Source organism: Drosophila hydei, unplaced genomic scaffold, assembly GCF_003285905.1.
Source record: "Drosophila hydei strain 15085-1641.00,03,60 unplaced genomic scaffold, DhydRS2 tig00008114-arrow-pilon, whole genome shotgun sequence".
In the NCBI taxonomy this organism is placed as follows: Eukaryota; Metazoa; Arthropoda; class Insecta; order Diptera; family Drosophilidae; genus Drosophila; species Drosophila hydei.
The window spans coordinates 4035127-4051829 of NW_022045827.1; the positions used below are offsets into that span (position 1 = coordinate 4035127).

A 16703-nucleotide genomic window follows, 5' to 3' on the forward strand; every position below is an offset into this window, starting at 1 on the left:
AAATTAACAAAACACATTTTACAACAATTACACAGGCATGCGACTGGAGTGTGGAGCGGCGCGCGTTTGTCACTGGATTGGGTGCTTTCGGGTGGCTTTTGGTGGGGCTCTGTCACTTCTACTTTTGTTGTACTTTACATTATTGCCGTTGTAATTAACACGAACATACAAGAGACAACATATACCATATATAAAAGAGACTATTTCAATGCTTGCTAAACGAGCTGAACGCAATTAAGCGGAAAATTTATTAATTTTCTGCTTTGCAAGTTATGGCTGCCGTTTATTGTTTTCGCTTTGTTGTCGCTTTTTTCACATCTGTAGTTGATGTTTAGTATTTCAGCTTGTACAGAATGATAAACAGAATTTACAATCGATGTTTCAAATATCAAGAAGTGAAGTGTTTCACATAAAAAAGGATGAATCAATATGTTAGACTAATAGAGACACAAATGACTTGCAGGTTATCTAGAACTAATTTTCCACAAAAGTTTCAATTACATTTAAATTGAACCGCATATAAAATGGGTTGATGGAAACACAGATTGCTGGTATAGCATAACAGATGAGTACAAATTTGATTGTAGAGCTAAGAAAGTTAAAGATTTGTGTGTTTATATTCGTAGTTTTTAAACATATTTATAACTATCTATTTTCATTTTAATATATATAAGAAACTGTTTGAATACACGCCATACAAGTTGCCTGAAAATATGCAAAAAATGTATTCATTTTCTGGTTTGATAGTTATGGCTGCCGTTTACTGTTTTTCGTGCGGTAGGCGTTCAAATGTATGGCAAAATTATAGAAACTACATTGAGGTTTTAGTATAGTAACAAAAATAGTTGCATTATGGTTGAATTTGTATCATCAAGGCATGATTTTTATTAACTCGAATTGAGTGGAAATCAAACAATATTTCAATAAGATAAATATGAATATTTTCTAATCACAATTTAAAACGCTAAAAAATTCTAAAAATATATTGGGAATTTTGTTTTCAATGAATTTTTCTCATTTCTAATGATCAAATTTCAGCCATATTAGAAAAATATTTATATATTTTTCTATTATATATTTTGTAACGCGTTTCTATTTAGACTTTACAGGGCATGCAGAAATCGGTATTTAAAGCTGTTTCATTCACGTGGTTTTCCTGTTTATTTATTTTCTCTTCTGTTTTTAATGTTCAACGCATAATTAAACGCAAATTTATTTGATACTAGCGAATTATTTTGGAATAAAAGCAAATTACCAAAATGCATTCAAAAATTATGAATGCTGAAAATTAGCATACGCGACTGTTAATTATGTATTGGATTATTATTAGTATTAACATTTGGGGGATCTTGAAGCTAAGTTATGCATAGATGTGCCAATGATAAAAACATTACCTGGCAGAGAAATCAAATAAAGTAAATTTGTCGTTAATCACGTTGACAATGCAAATTTGTTAGCCAAATGGGGCGTGGTCGTGCCTGGTCTGTGCAATTTGACAAACAAATGTTTTGCAAAATTTCAGAAATTTCGCATTGCCAGCGCCTGCTGCTCGAACGAAAGCCCATCAATTTCAAGGCTTACCAGCATTCGAGTTAAGTTCCACTCGACAAAGCGCCTGCAGGTAGGCAACAGTTCTGTTAATGATACGCAAACACACAGAGATAGAGAGAGAGGGAGAGGGCGCGTAAGACGAGGTGAGACCTCTGACGGACCGGTCCATCGTAGCAAATGAGTTGAGCATAGCTCACAATAGCATTTCATTAAATAATTTTATGGCCAGCTGAAAAATGAAAGTCAAGCAGCAAGAAAAATAAGACCAGCTGCCACAAAACGAACGGGCAACAGGAATTTCTGCCCTTTAATTGGACTTGCGTCTCTTTAAAAGGAGCTTCAGTTGCACAGACAATGAAATGTTGGCAACAGTGAAGAATTTTGTGTTAATTATTTACACAGATAAAATATCTTTAATAGAGTCAAAGTTAAACTGTCTTTGATGTATAATACTTAGCACAGCGTAGGTGTATTTTGGCTTAAATATTTGTAAAATAAATCTTATTCCATTTATATAAAGTGAAACTCTTTAAAATCATTTAAATATTTATTTGAATATCAACTGCGTGTGTTCTCTGGAACAAAAGTAATGTGAATTGGTTCTGAAATATGCCGAGAATTCTTTTGGGTGGGTTTTCTCGAATGATTCCGGTCCATTCAATGGCTGACCAAATGCTGAATTGCTGTTATTGAAGAAGCACAGAATGGCATATGGGTGTCAGAGTCTCTCTCTCTCTCTCTCTGTCTCTCTCTCTCTCCACCTCTCTCTCTGTCGCTGTGTGTGTGAAATGGCATTTGAAATTCATTTGTGTTGAAGCTCAGCCCTGACCGGACGGCTATTGTTCATTTGGAGTGCGGAAGTGCTTTTAATTTATGCACAGGTGGCCAACACTTTCAACATCCATAGCCACCGCCACAGCTGCAGCAACAGCCATACACCCACATCAATATAGACATAGACAGCGGCCTTCTGTTTGGGGCCGAGTCCGAGACCGCAAAAGTACCTTGGCATTTCGGTGTCGTTGCCTGTTTCAATACATCCATGCAACTATGCGTTCAGCTGCACAACAACTATCGCACGCTCATTTATCTCACTTGTTGTTTGGGCGGAGTGAGTTGTGGGGTGTGGGGTGTGGGCGCGCCAGTTGCCCATTCAAATGCGTACATCCATTCAAATCACTCATTTCGTTTTGACATTTTGCTGTGGCATTCGGAATTTCATTAATTTAGCTAAGGTTCTGCCAATGCCACGCCCACGCCCACCGCCCTCGCCAGAGCAGTCCACATAATCTGTTGACCTCTCGCCACGCCCACTTTAGTGTTGTTTATTTGCCTATCCATTTTTGTTGTCTTTCCTCTGGCCGAAGGCTTGACAAAATTTCATCTGCTATTCAAAATTAATCGTCTGCCAGCGCCAAAAAAAAGAAGGAATTAAACCCAAAGCCCCAAAAACAATACAGAGAATGGAATTTTGTTTTTCGTAACACTCAATTGACTACTTTTTCTTTTTGTTGTTAATGATTAATTTAAGCTGGTATTCGCTGTAGTGAAACTTGAAAGCAGGCTACGAAAGGTAAAATTAAGCTGACCTTGATGCAGATTGATTGCTGTGGCTTTCTGTCTAGGTTCATCCTACTAGTTTAGTAGTCAGATGTATATTCAAAATCTTCCTGTAAAAGGACGAAGGAGTGGAACTCTTTCCCAAGCAAGACTCCCTCTTTCACTCTTATCTTTCATCTGCCAGCCCATCTCTTATGTCACTTCGGACTCATTCAATTCACAAAGCCACATGGAATTTCGTGTGGGCAAATATTTTAACGCCGGCCAAGTTTGCGCGCAAATATTTTTGCATGAACGGCCCGCATTAATATTGGACTTAAACAATTTAATCAAATATTTTAACTTGCTTTTATTAATTAATTCACGCCATATGCACACATCCAGCCGCCCAACAGAGATTTTTATATTCGGCTGACCGCTTTTAATGTTCATTTTACTGGTCGTCGCTTTTTTTTGTTTTATATTTATTTTCAGTCAATTTTTTTCGCAGCTGCTCAGCACTTCTGGCTGGCCAATTGCTCTTTTGGCACCCAAACGACTGTGGCCGGGGGCCTCAGTTTGTTGTGGGCCGGCTGTCGCTGTAGTGCTGCTGTTTACGCAGCTTTAATAAAACATTGTGCCAAATAATAAATCAATTAAAAATGTACAACATTCTTCTATATATTTATGTGTACATGTATGTATGTTTATATATGTATGTCTTTATCGCTGCAGTTATAATCATATTTGTGTGCTCGTGTTCCTACCCGAAAGTAACCCATTTTGAAGCCCAATTTTCGCCGCATCCGCTTCGCATTTTATTGTTTTTTTTTTTATAAAATGGCCGCCATTATGGGTTCAAAAGGGAACACACAAAAAATAACACGTGGCCGCCATTTTGAGCGCGTTATTAAAATGAAATTTTTTCGCAGCTTTTGTAAAAAAAAGAGGCGAAAACAAAAATAAATTCTGCTGCGCTCAACAAATTTATCAGCCATGAATTTTTGGCTTTGTTGTTGTTAGCACAATTGGCCTTAAAATATTCAGCGCAAATGAGAAAAGTTCTCGAGCGTTTGTTTGTGGGCATGGCACAAAGCTTAAGCTGATGCAAGCTTAAAGTTTCGATTTGCCTAAAATATTGTTTGAATACATAAGTCGATATGAAAAGTTTATTTTATTAAATGTTTTATTGAGGCTAAATAAATTGAAACTGAAACTGCATTAAATTTGGCCTTTAATTTATCATAAAGAAATTTAAGCTATATAGTTACATAAACTCTATATAATCATCCTCAAACTGCATAAATTCTAAGCCAAAGCAACTAATTCTCAAGTTATCTTTATCAGTAACGCCCAACTCAAATACCTTTTGTGCATAACTTCAACTAGTTTACTTCCGCTAAGCCTATGCAAGCCATTTAATTGGGCTAGATAAAAGGAAAATCGCGTGCTTTGTTTGGCTTTTTTCTTTCTTTTTTTTTTTTTTTTTGGTTTCCTAATTGCATTGCAGGCAATAAAGTGCAGCCGGCTTTTAGGCGCTGCTCAGGCGATTACTATCTCTATTAGAGGGCAGAACGCATTAGCGAAATGTCAGCTAATTAAAATTGTAAATTTGAACTTTTCATTAGTGCATATAATATGCTAACTATTGCAATTTAGTTTCTCATTTTTATTTTATTTTATTTTTGGCTGCGCTGCAGTCAAAGGGCGCAACCTTTGTAAAATGGCGGCCATGCACGCTATTGACACACACAGCCATAGAAAGAGAGAGGGGGGGGGGCACCAGGGGTTTGGCAGCCGCAGTGCAACCCTTTTCAGATGTTGCCCAAAGAAACAAAAGGTTAATTCTTTCCTTTTGGCCAACTTGAAGCTATAAATACCTAGTTGGGGGCAAGTCAAGTGAAGCAAATTGAGTTCAACAAATTACACCTGCTGCCAGCACAGGTAACAAACAGTGTATGGCTGGCTGTATGAGTGCAGCGGGCAGACCCCTAACAAGTGTTGCTTAATTACGTCAGCGTCAGCAATGCCAGAAGTGCACTTGAGCATGCAACGGGTTTGGGGTGCAGGCGTGTCCTTCATTTCTCCTTGCGGTGTGCGCCATTTTGTTTACTTGACCGGAAACGGAAGACGAAACAGCAACAGCAGCAGCAACAGCAACAGAAAAGCAGAGCCAGCACCAGCTGTGCTTTGCCAATACCAAATTTAATTCAAAAATGTTTACCTTCGTGCTTTACTTTATGTTTTTCGTTTGTTTGAAATCAGTTTTTCTTAACAACTTTTCTGTGAATGTTTCAATTGCCAATATGCTTATAATAAATACAATTCGAAATAGAATGGGTCAAGGAAACACAAGAACACAAGTCGCATTCATCAATTTCCCTACAGCTGCAACACTGACACAGATTTGTAGCCAACCTGAGCTGAGTGCGATTAAGCGAGCGAAAGAGCGGAAAACATTTTATTGCTTTTGTTTTCTTACCGCCAAGTTGCTGCTGCAACGGAAGCATTGGCCCACAATTGCAATGAAAATGGAAATGACCAAAAAAGGCTTACAAAAGTTAATTGAAAAGAGCAATTGAAGTGGATGCCAAGACGCGCAACTATTTGACTGATTCTGTGTCGATCAAATTAATGCAAAAATTTATTTAAAGCTAATGAAATATCTTCTCTTTCTCTCAAATTAAAAAGGAAAAAGACAACGAATTTGTGAAGCTACTCACATCTGCTTTAGCTTACAAACAGAGCATCTTCTAGTCAAAATTTTGTTCTTCCTTAAAGACTAAAACTATCATGAAATCTTTACTTTTTATATCTTTACTTTTATTCCTTTCTCTTGTTAGCATTTTACTTCTGCTGTATTCACTTAACAAATTGCAAGTTCCACTCACCTCATCTTTGCCCTTGACGAGACACATTTTGGTATCATCCTCCGGCGACGTCCACACGAGACGTTGCTGTTCCGCGAGATCATGTATGCTTAAATTAAATACGGTATTTCTGGAAAGACAAAGAGAACATAGAAAATTGATTACGTATGAGAAATTGAACCAGTAAACGAAAAAAGAAATCGAACTTGGCAAATGAGACAGCAGTAGGGAGAGCAATGGCAACGCGATAAGCAAGCTGGCGATTTTATTAATTAAAATATTAATTAAAATTCATTTGACCTATGCGCCCGCAATCAACACGCCTCGTCCAGGGTTACGTGGCAATGCTTTTGGCTGCTGCAAAAATGCGGTAATACGAAAATTTATGCAAAAAATTTGAAAATTGTCGTTAATAAAATTATATATATGTATACATGTGTGTCTTTGTGGGTGTGTAGCTGTGTGTGTGTGTGTGTGTGTGTGGATGCTTTAAGCCGAAAATATGGCGCTGCTCCAGTGTTTTAGGGCTAGGCGAGTGAGGTAAACAGAAATTTCATAAAATCAACTCATTGATTATTGAAACCACAACTACGTGAGTGTGGCCGTGTGAATGTGTGTGTGCGTGTGTGTGCCATGCATGTGTGAGTGCACTTTGGCCAAATATTTTATGGCTGGCGTGTCATGAGGCAAAATGTGAATGAGGCAATCGAAGCCAAGCCAAACCACAGCCACCCACAGCCGCCCGCCCATATTCAGCCACAGGCACCCAGTCATACCCACAGCCTCGCCCCCATATGTGGCAGTGGCAACCTTATCGAAACTTCCGGTGTTTTCGGCTTGAATGCAGCAAAAAGAGAGCGGAAAATTTAAAATAAATATGTAGTCAACTGCTGCATAGGGTAAGGCAAATTGGCACAAGGCAGATCTAAGAATCGATGCAGGTGCCAGGCGAATAGAGGTGAGCGGCGGGCCAATCGGGGGCCAAATGATGCGGTTAAAAGTGAACTTCGCTCGTGCAAAGTTCCGGCAATGCCAAGCAATTGTTGTCATAATATGAAAAGACCTTTTTAGCTCAATGCATTTACTTTCTCGCTCCAAATTATGCACTTTACATACGTATATAGAATCATATATTTAATGTAAGTATATGTAAGAGAGCAGGCAGATAGTGAGAGAAAGAGTATTTGCTAGCATCTTTGCTTATGGAAATAAACAAATTCATTACAAAACTATTTGTAATTTATACTCTGAAGAGGAATTTACTGCCCCCGTAATCTTATCTTGTTTCTGAAATTGGAGACGAAGCAGCTGAAGAAGAATAAATATACATGAATAAACAAATAATATTAAAAAAAAAAACTCAAAATTCGCGATACTTTTAAAACAGAGCTCGTGTGATACAGAAAATTACAATGAAATTAAAATTTCAATAAACCAAAGTATGCTCGAAAGCTATTTAATTTATGTCGATTAAAATTGATTTCAAAGAACTTAAAATAACTCTGAAGCAGCACTCGAACTAGTGTATCACCTGAGCAATCCGATTAGTTAATAATACTTCTAATAAGTTCTTATAGTTAGTAATACTTCTTAAGCTGTGTGTTGTAAATTTACAAATTGGCGTTGGGTTTATCTCAAATATTGTCTCAATTTAACAACAATACACTCTTTCCATATTAAGAATGGCTTTTTCTTTCGCTCGTTAGCATTTCTTTATTTTTCGTTTTATTTACTATTTTTATGCTATGCTGTCGCTCTAACGGTCTACGTGTGTGAGACAATTTGTGCAACAATGTGGAGGGTTTTTGTTGCTGCTCTGCCATGCACCGTTATCCAATTACGCCCGAATTGTGGAAACATTTTGTAGTGCATCCACAAACTGCACGAGTGTGTCTTTGTGCGAGTGAGTGCATGCTGGTTGATGGCCTGGCCAATGCAAACAGGGCCTGGAAAAAAGTGCACATTGTCCACTTTGTTAGGCAGTCGAATAAATGGTCGTGATTGCCATGGGCCCAGCACAGGCTGCGAGCCTGCAGCGTAGCACTATAAGGTACAGAGGGGACAGGAAGGGGTCACACACACTCATAAAGCGACAGTGCCATTGTTTGGCAATTATGTAGCGCGTTTTAATTATGACAACAGCAGCAGCAGCAGTACCGGCAGTAAGCAACTTCAAACGAAACGAGCGTTGGCAACCCTGCGGTTTTCCCAGTTAAGTTGGCTGCAATTTTGTAGCCTGTTGTTGTCAGCAACGTATAAATATAAAATGTGCTGAGCGAAATTAGCATACGAGTGGAAGGGGAGCGAAAGAGATGGAGTGAGAAAAAAGGAACGCGATAGCGCTGCAGGTGGCTATGATTGCGACTGCGACAGCGTTTGAGTGCCAAAAAGCGTAAAGTGCAAAAAGAAGAAACAGAAATAACTGGCCTGCGACAGGGCATATACACACGCACACAAACACACAGAGCGACGTAGACGCGGATGCACGCACGTAAACAAACACATAAACACTTTAACGCACTGCTTAACACTCACACTGAGACACACACTAATGCACAAGCGCCAATGATATTTACGCGCTTACGAAAATGTTAAGTTAAAATGCGACAACGCAGAGCAGAGGCATCACACGCAGTGTATCGGCAGGCAGCGTGAAAGAGAGAGAGGGACAACAGCAACACAGGGTGGGGTTAACATTTTATAGAATGCATTTGGCGTAAAAGCCACGCTCATAAATATTTTCCACACAGCAACGTGTTAGTGTTGCTGCTGCACTGCCTGCAAGCAGTGCAGTCAGCGTATGCAATGATTATGCTGCATTCACTGCTTTGCTTATGATATCTTATGGTTGTTGTTGTGCATTTAACTGCAATGTTGTTGCTGTTGTAATTATTTTTATTTATGTTCTCTCAGCTGTTACGCACAGTTTATTTCTACAAAGCGTTTTAAGTGCAAGACTATTTTATATAGCTAACGGAAGCATGTTAAAGAGCAAAATACAGCTTAAATAAGTGCTCAGATTAAGTGCATTATTATTATGAGAAAATCAATGTAGATCCGTTTTTAATGACTTAAGAGTGTTATGGAAGAAATAATAAAAATTATAATTTTGTCAATAAGACGGAAAATGTCTGTTATTTGAGGTCTGAACTCACATAAATTTAGCAATTTAAGAAGTTTTATCATAGTTTATATGTATTCTTTGCTCTCGCAAATGTTGCTCAAATAAAAAATTAAATAAATTCACAATTTGGCTATGTTAAATGTTGCGTCGAATAAATTGTGTTTGGAATTTGTTTTGCGATTTATTCATGAACGCAACGAGCCGCACGCGAATCGCGACCACGAATCATTTCGAGCCTGACAGCACCCCAGACCGCAGATATTTCAAACTATGGCTATGGCTATGGTATCAAATGCCTGACTGCATATTTGATCAATGCATTTGCCTGATTTGCCTAGTTATCGTTAACGCATACAGCACTCGGCTTAATTGAAGCGCAATGCTGTGTCTCTCTCTCTATCTCTATTATTTAGAGATATGTATTTAAATATTTGGAGTCTAGTTTATTTTATTTCTTTTTCAATTTGATAAATTGTTTCGATGATAAGTTGTGGCCATTTGAATAGCCAGCGAATTATTGAGCGATTTTTCAATTCACAAATAATGTGCTTAGTTTTATGTAATTACATTGAAACTTAATACAGACTTAGCTGTTCAACTAAACCTATTCAAAGGTATTAGATGTTTTTCAATTAGTTTATCATTAAAATATTTATAAATGAGATAAAACATTTAAAACTGTTTAAATCAAAATTGCTTTTATGCTTCATGCGTTATAAATTATTACACTTGAGAGATTTTATGCTTTTTCTGACATTCAGACGTCGGTTGAGCACATTTCTGACTGCAGCTGTCGCTCCGACACGAACCCATTCGCATGATTTCGCCATAATTTTGAAATTATATGTAACAAGTTGACGTTTTCATTTCGCTTTTCTTTTCGCTTTTTATTGGAAAATGCCATTTTTTGCACACGTTTTGAAGCAGTGAGAAAATGATGGGAGAGGGAGCAAAAATGGGCCGAGCATCGAGAACCCTTTTCAAATATTTCTAAAAGCAACAAAACAAAAGCCGCATGCACATAAATAACGGCATTGTGGTTGACGGCCTTTCAAAGACGTTAAAATTGCAACAACAACAGCAACGTGTAGCTTGACAATGAGAGTGTGGCGCTGCCATAAAATAGATTGAGAAACCCTAGCAACGTCGAAACAAAACACAAGAAAGAAATAAAATCATCGTCGCCACTGCTGCTGCCGCTGCCGTTGCCGCCATTTTGTGGCTTGACCCACAAAAAGCTTCAAATAGACAAATCCGAGCCAAACAAAGAACCAGCAGCCGAGGCAGCAGCCCGCCCCGACCCCCCTTTTGCTTTCCAGTCTAGACTCCACTGAAACATGCAAATTGCTCATACGACGCGTTGACGCAGAGCTGCCCTTAGGCGAACGGCAATTGAATGGAAAGAAAAACCAAAACATTCCCGCACATTGAAGTGACCTTGGCCATCTAGAGATAGCTAGACAACCCCAAAATGTATCCATCCGTTGCCAAGCGACGCATATCCCCATCATTACCAGCGCACCCATCTTTATGCCAAGTTCTCGCTAACCTCTCGCGTGTGGCCAATAAAATGTGAAATTTATTACGCAATGCCAGCCGGATTTTAGCATAGGTCCACATATTTATTACCCTCGAAGGCGCTTGCTGCTGCTGCTGCGGCTGTACGTGGCATGTAAATATGATGAATATAAATTAATGCACACTTTTTTATACATAGCCAGCCGATCTGATTAATTTTGATATGCGTATTTATTACTCTATGTTTTCTTCTTCTATTTTTTGGTGCTTTTTCATCTGCCATTGTCATATTTTGAGCCAACGAAAAAATGGCATATTATTTGTTTGTCGACTGTTTTTGCTGCGAAATTTAAGCATCATTAGCGCTGTTTGAATAATGTTCATAATTTATTTGTGATGCAGTAGCCAAATACTTGATTGCGTAACATGTATCAAAGGCAGAAGCGATGGGAATTCTCTCAGTTTGACAGTAAATAAATACAAGTGATTTATTCAACAATGCCAATTTCATGCAATTTGAATTTCCATTTTTTTTGTTCAGAAAACAATCTACAATGAAGAAGCTTAATAGTAAAATGACGTGATTAGATTTTTAAATAAAAAGGTATAAAAAGGTTGCGATGAATTAACATTATGTTTTCATTTTGAACATCATCATTCATTATTGTTATCAACGTCGTAGCCATTATTATTATTGATGTCATTGTCATTGTCAATGACATTATTATTGTCATTGTTGTTGTCATTATCATTATCATTGTCATTATAACTATTATTATCATTATTATTGTCATTTTCATTTTCATTATCATTATCATTATCATTATCATTATCATTGTCATTATAACTATTATTGTCATTGTTATTATCATTGTTATTGACACTGTCATTATCATTATCATTATCATTGTCATTGTCATTATCATTATCATTATCATTATCATTGTCATTATCATTACCATTATCATTGTCATTGTCATTGTCATTGTCATTGTCATTGTCATTGTCATTGTCATTGTCATTGTCATTGTCATTGTCATTGTCATTGTCATTGTCATTGTCATTGTCATTGTCATTGTCATTGTCATTGTCATTGTCATTGTCATTGTCATTGTCATTGTCATTGTCATTGTCATTGTCATTGTCATTGTCATTGTCATTGTCATTGTCATTGTCATTGTCATTGTCATTGTCATTGTCATTATTATTTTAATTGGCATTATAACTGTCATTAGCATCATCATCCCTATCCAAATGGAAATATTCGCTTTTCATTGGTTCGTTTCCAATTGACAAAGCAAATTACGGCACTTTACAACTGCGATGCATGGATGGGCTGCTTAGCAATTGCTTCGCAGCGCATTCAATGCCAATTTCAGCCGCCAGCTGCTAGTCAGCTAAGCAGCTTGCCTACTCTGTCATTGCCAGCCCACTTTCAATGTCACACGTCATCAAACTTTGCGCTACTTTGGCAGCAGTTGCTGTTAGCATCAGAAGCAGGAGCAGAGATGCAGATGCCTGCAAGGCATATTCCGATTTTGCTTTCTGCAGATCGTGTATTCTGCTTCTATGCACCCAGCTCGGTATCCATCGCTTGCACACTTGAGGCATGAAAAGAAGTTGACTTAGGTCGGGCATTTGACAGCTTTTGTTGCTGCAGGAAGTTCGCCCTGCCAAATGCCCTTCGACTCCTGCCAACTGCCACGTTTGAGTTGCATTCATGACAGCGGCTGCAACAGAGCCGTCGACGTGCTGTCGAGGCGGTATTCTTGTGACATAACGGTAAATGGCTTTACTGTATAGCCATAAGCTAAGCAAATCAAGTAAATTTTCCCGATATGGCAACGCCTCATAAGTTTTCCCATTCGATGTATAGATGTGCATGTGTGTGTGTGTGTGTGTTAGCGTGGCTCAGCAGCTGGACAAAGTTAAAATTTGACGCTGTCGCCGCCACTCGCTGTCTGTGTCTCTCTATGATCTGCCTTTCCTTTTCTCAGCTCATGTGCGTTTCTCGTATTGAATTACATGTGTGCGCAATTGCAGCCCATGCAAAAATTATCGAAGCATAGCAGACAGCTCCAGCGGTTGCATTTCCCATTTTCCAGTTCCACAATTCCTTTCATTTCCTTTTTCCATCACAGCTCTCACGCTGCCTGTTCTTTCTTGGGTAGCGACATTTGGACAAAGAGTGGCATATCAAAATATAATTTAGCTAAGTTATTAGACACTTGAGAGCTTAAAGTCTTATTGCGGTGTTAGTATTAGCATTGGACCTAACAAAGTGTTTCCATTTTGCAAAAAATATATAGTTGAAATGCTTTGAGATGGTATTTAATAGTCGATCAATCGGTCTGAGCTCATTGGCAGTCATTGGTGCTGGCACTGCATCCCTCGCTTGTCGGTTCTTGTGTTTTGGCATGCATCGAATTGACGGTTCGAATTTCATGTTATTGACCGACGTTTTTCTTTTGTGGCTCCTCGGCCTCAAACCATTTGATTTGCCGCTGACCGGCTCCCCAGTCAGCACTCAAAGCAAGCAGAAAATGTCCAAACTGTCAAATGCCAAAAAGCAAAATGTGAATGGCATTGAGCTTTGAGCTGAAGGAGGACCAGGAGGTCAGCAGGTCCAGTCGCACAGCCCGAAACCATACACAGATGCAGGTGCAATGGCAGCAATAGCAGATGGAGCTAGATATCAGACATTTGCCATTGCAAACATGCCAGGGCTCACCTCTGGCCATGTCACCGTTGGCTCAATTCGGTAGGAACTCTTCTACTCTCGCACACACACACACACACACTCGGACAACATGACAAAGCGAATTGCATTTTGTTGGAGCCTCAAACCTCCAGCACCCAGCCCCAGCAGCAGGCCAAGTCATAAGCATGATTAAAGTCCAAGTGCAGCGCACTCCACTGAGTGAAGCCAATTACCCATTCCGCATCCTCTGTGCGAATACAGCCCCAGCTACATAAAATATTACCAACAGGTCACTCATTTCCAATTTGTCAGCAGTTGAGAGCTTTTAGTCGCATCAAAGGGGTTCTGCATATTTGCAGTTCGATTTCATCGGTTACGAGCTGCTTGCATATTCTAAGCAGATACTTTACCAGCTCCAAGCAGCGCCTGTCTCAGCAAATTCAATTTCACTAATGAATGCAATATTAATTATAGTAGAGCCAAGTCTGCCTCTCTCTCTCTGATCCTAGTGCCTCAAGGTGCTGGCAATTTATAGGCGTTGTCGACAAAAAATTTCTATTTTGCATAAAAGGACAAAGGAAATTGCGCTTTGTCTCTAGCTTACGGCTAGAATTATTTATCGTTAGATATAATTAGGTTAGCGTTTGCTTTGCCCATTTTCATTGTTGAGGGATTTACAGAAATATATTATAAAATTACAAAGAGTTTTGATCTGCGAAAGTGGTTTGCTTACATAGTCAAAAAATATGCTCATTTTTAGTTTAGAAAACTGCTGGAAGATCTTTTTGCTACCTAGTCTTATGTATATTTTCTATTACCCACTGGCATCATTGTTGCTCCATTGTGCTTAAGATCCAGCGCACTTGTCCCCATCTTTTTGCGACTCAAATTGCAGCAGCCTGAATAGCGCCAAACAATGCCCAGCCGAGCAGGCAACAATGGCACGAAGGCATTGTTGGCCAGCCCAAGTACGAGTGGCAGCGCATGCAAGGACATTTGTTTCACAATTCAATCTACAATCTACAATCTTCAATCAAGCTGCACACGAGCTGGGGCTGGGTGGCGCTCTGTGCCGCAGATTAAAATCAGCGTTACGCGCAACATGGCAAGCCGCAGGGAATAGGTAAAGTGACGGCGGCGCTCGCGCCTTGATAAAATTGCCATGAAAATTCATTTCAGGGTAGCCGCTAGACCCAAAAAGTATGCAACGCTGTTGCACTGCTCGTATGCGTATAAATCGCACGAAATTAGCTGGCGATTGTTGTACACACACCCACACACACACACATAGCGAAACGAGTGCAAACGGAAATGAATTTGCGGTGCAAAAATGATTGTTGCACAGTTGCACAAAGGCAAAGAACGAAATGAAATAAAAGATGGACGCCACGCAACACCCTCCAGTGTGAGTATGTTTGTGTGTGTAAACGAATTTGCGCAGTGCCTGAAAAGCCCAAAAGCTGAATTGCATACAAAAATTGAATTGCCAAAACATTGCACAGTGGATGAAAAGACATCTGTAAAGCTAAAAACCTAAAAAAATAATTATGAAAACTTAAGATTGAATTTTATAAATTTATAAATAAATTAATTTACTTATTTATTATAGATTTTTTAAAATTATAATTTAATATCAAAATTTTTAATTTTTAAAGATTTTTCCACTGTGTTGTAGTCCTCCTGTGTAAAAGATGTTAAAAGGCAAACAGATAGGCCGACATATGCCAATAGAACAGGAGGAAAACGAGTCACGTTAGGCAAACGTTGAATTGCTATTTTTTTCTCTCTTTCTCCTCTGTCTCTCCTTCTTTCGTTTAGCAATTTTATTTCCGCCTTTGTCGCCATTCATTCGATTGCGAAACTGATGGCAGCGACTGTGACAAGGACGACAGCGCGGACACGAGCAAGGACATCGCTGCACATATCCCGATCTAATGTGTTAACCCAATTTTCATGTTCAGCGCTCGCCTAGCGGGCGGGCTCAGGCAGAGACAGGCCCAAGCACACAGATCCGATAAACACAAACGGCAAATTCCGTGTATAGCAAATTTAGCGCTGAATTACGATTATTTGCCAGTGGCAGAAAATTAACGAGACGTCTTTGAGCCCGGCTCGTGCCACATATGCAATTTCGGCAGTCAACAAATGAGTGTGCACAAAAAGAAAAAGGAGAGCTGAAAAGTCAAGGGCTTAATGGGAAATAGCTACGTGAATGCCTCCAGCTCATTTGCATAAGTGACAGTTGGTGGGAAGGGCAGGAAGGAAATGCTGAATCTTTATCCAAATGTTGCTCGATAAGTGGAATGCATAGACCCTAATGGCAGTCTTTAGGTATTTAGACATGGAAATTACTGTGTATAAATTAACAGATATAACTCTCTCTTTGTGCTAAGAGCGAGCACAGTCGAGTGCTAAAGGGGAGCTAGGAGATAACAACAGGGAAGTTTTTATTTATTTTAGGTCAAGACTCGGTCAGGTAACTCTTGAGGATTTAGAAGCGACCAGCAGCTAGGATGCTCTTGTATATTCTGAACATTTTAGCCAACTTAGTCCTAAATGACTGACACAGCGACGTGATGTCTTCCAAAGCTGAGGTAATTTATTTAATATTTTATTTTGCATATTATCTTTATTCTGTTTGTATTTTAAGTAGGCAGCAGCTTCTTTTCAAATTTTTAATATGCTATCAAAAAGCTGCTCTAGTTAAATTCTATATCCAAATTGTATTACTAATAGTTTCACTTAATATTTATATTGGCAAAATATTTCGTTTTTCCTTTAAGCATCTCTACAAAAGTTTTAATAGCTTTCGCACTCTTCAAATTTGCATAAATAGTAAACAACTTTTCTTAAAGTCTTGAAGCGTAACATTTGAAGTTATGCAAATGTTTACTAAAAGCCATAAATATAAAATTATTTAAATAATTTAAGTAAACATGCATTCATTCATTTTTTGTTACGTGCTCTTGTACCAATTGTGCTCGAAGCATTCAATCAATTTAGGCATAATTAAATTGAACTCAAAGCACAGCAAAAAAAGTGAATCCCGATTTGGGTTGCTCTGACGTCGCACGGTTTATTTTCGATTACCTCAAGCATCTTGTGGCCTGTTTGGCTGCTTTTTTTCGCCCCATCCATTTGCAGTTAGTTGCCTGCTTTTGGCAACTTAACGAATTCACTTTGACTTTGCATATGGAAGCTAGGCTTCGGCCTGCCATTGGCAGGTAGCTATATATATACCTGTTACCTATGACTGACTGTGCGTGAGTGTGTGCGAGTGTGTGTGTACGTGCCAGTTCGGTTGGGGTCTGTTTGAGGGTAACTTGTTCGTTCGCTTGGTTTCATTTTTATTTCTTTTCTCTATTTTTTCTGTCGTTTTCTACATTGTTCATGACGTTTC

The 16703-nt window shown here is 38.8% G+C and overlaps 1 protein-coding gene across 1 annotated transcript in view; it reads right to left on the minus strand.

Moving 5' to 3' along the window:
- LOC111599501 (semaphorin-1A) overlaps nucleotides 1-16703 on the minus strand; it is a 148796-nt gene that overhangs the window by 40496 nt on the left and 91597 nt on the right. Inside the window, 1 exon segment of the mRNA XM_023315170.2 lies at nucleotides 5982-6090. Coding sequence (XP_023170938.2) covers nucleotides 5982-6090 — 109 coding nt within the window.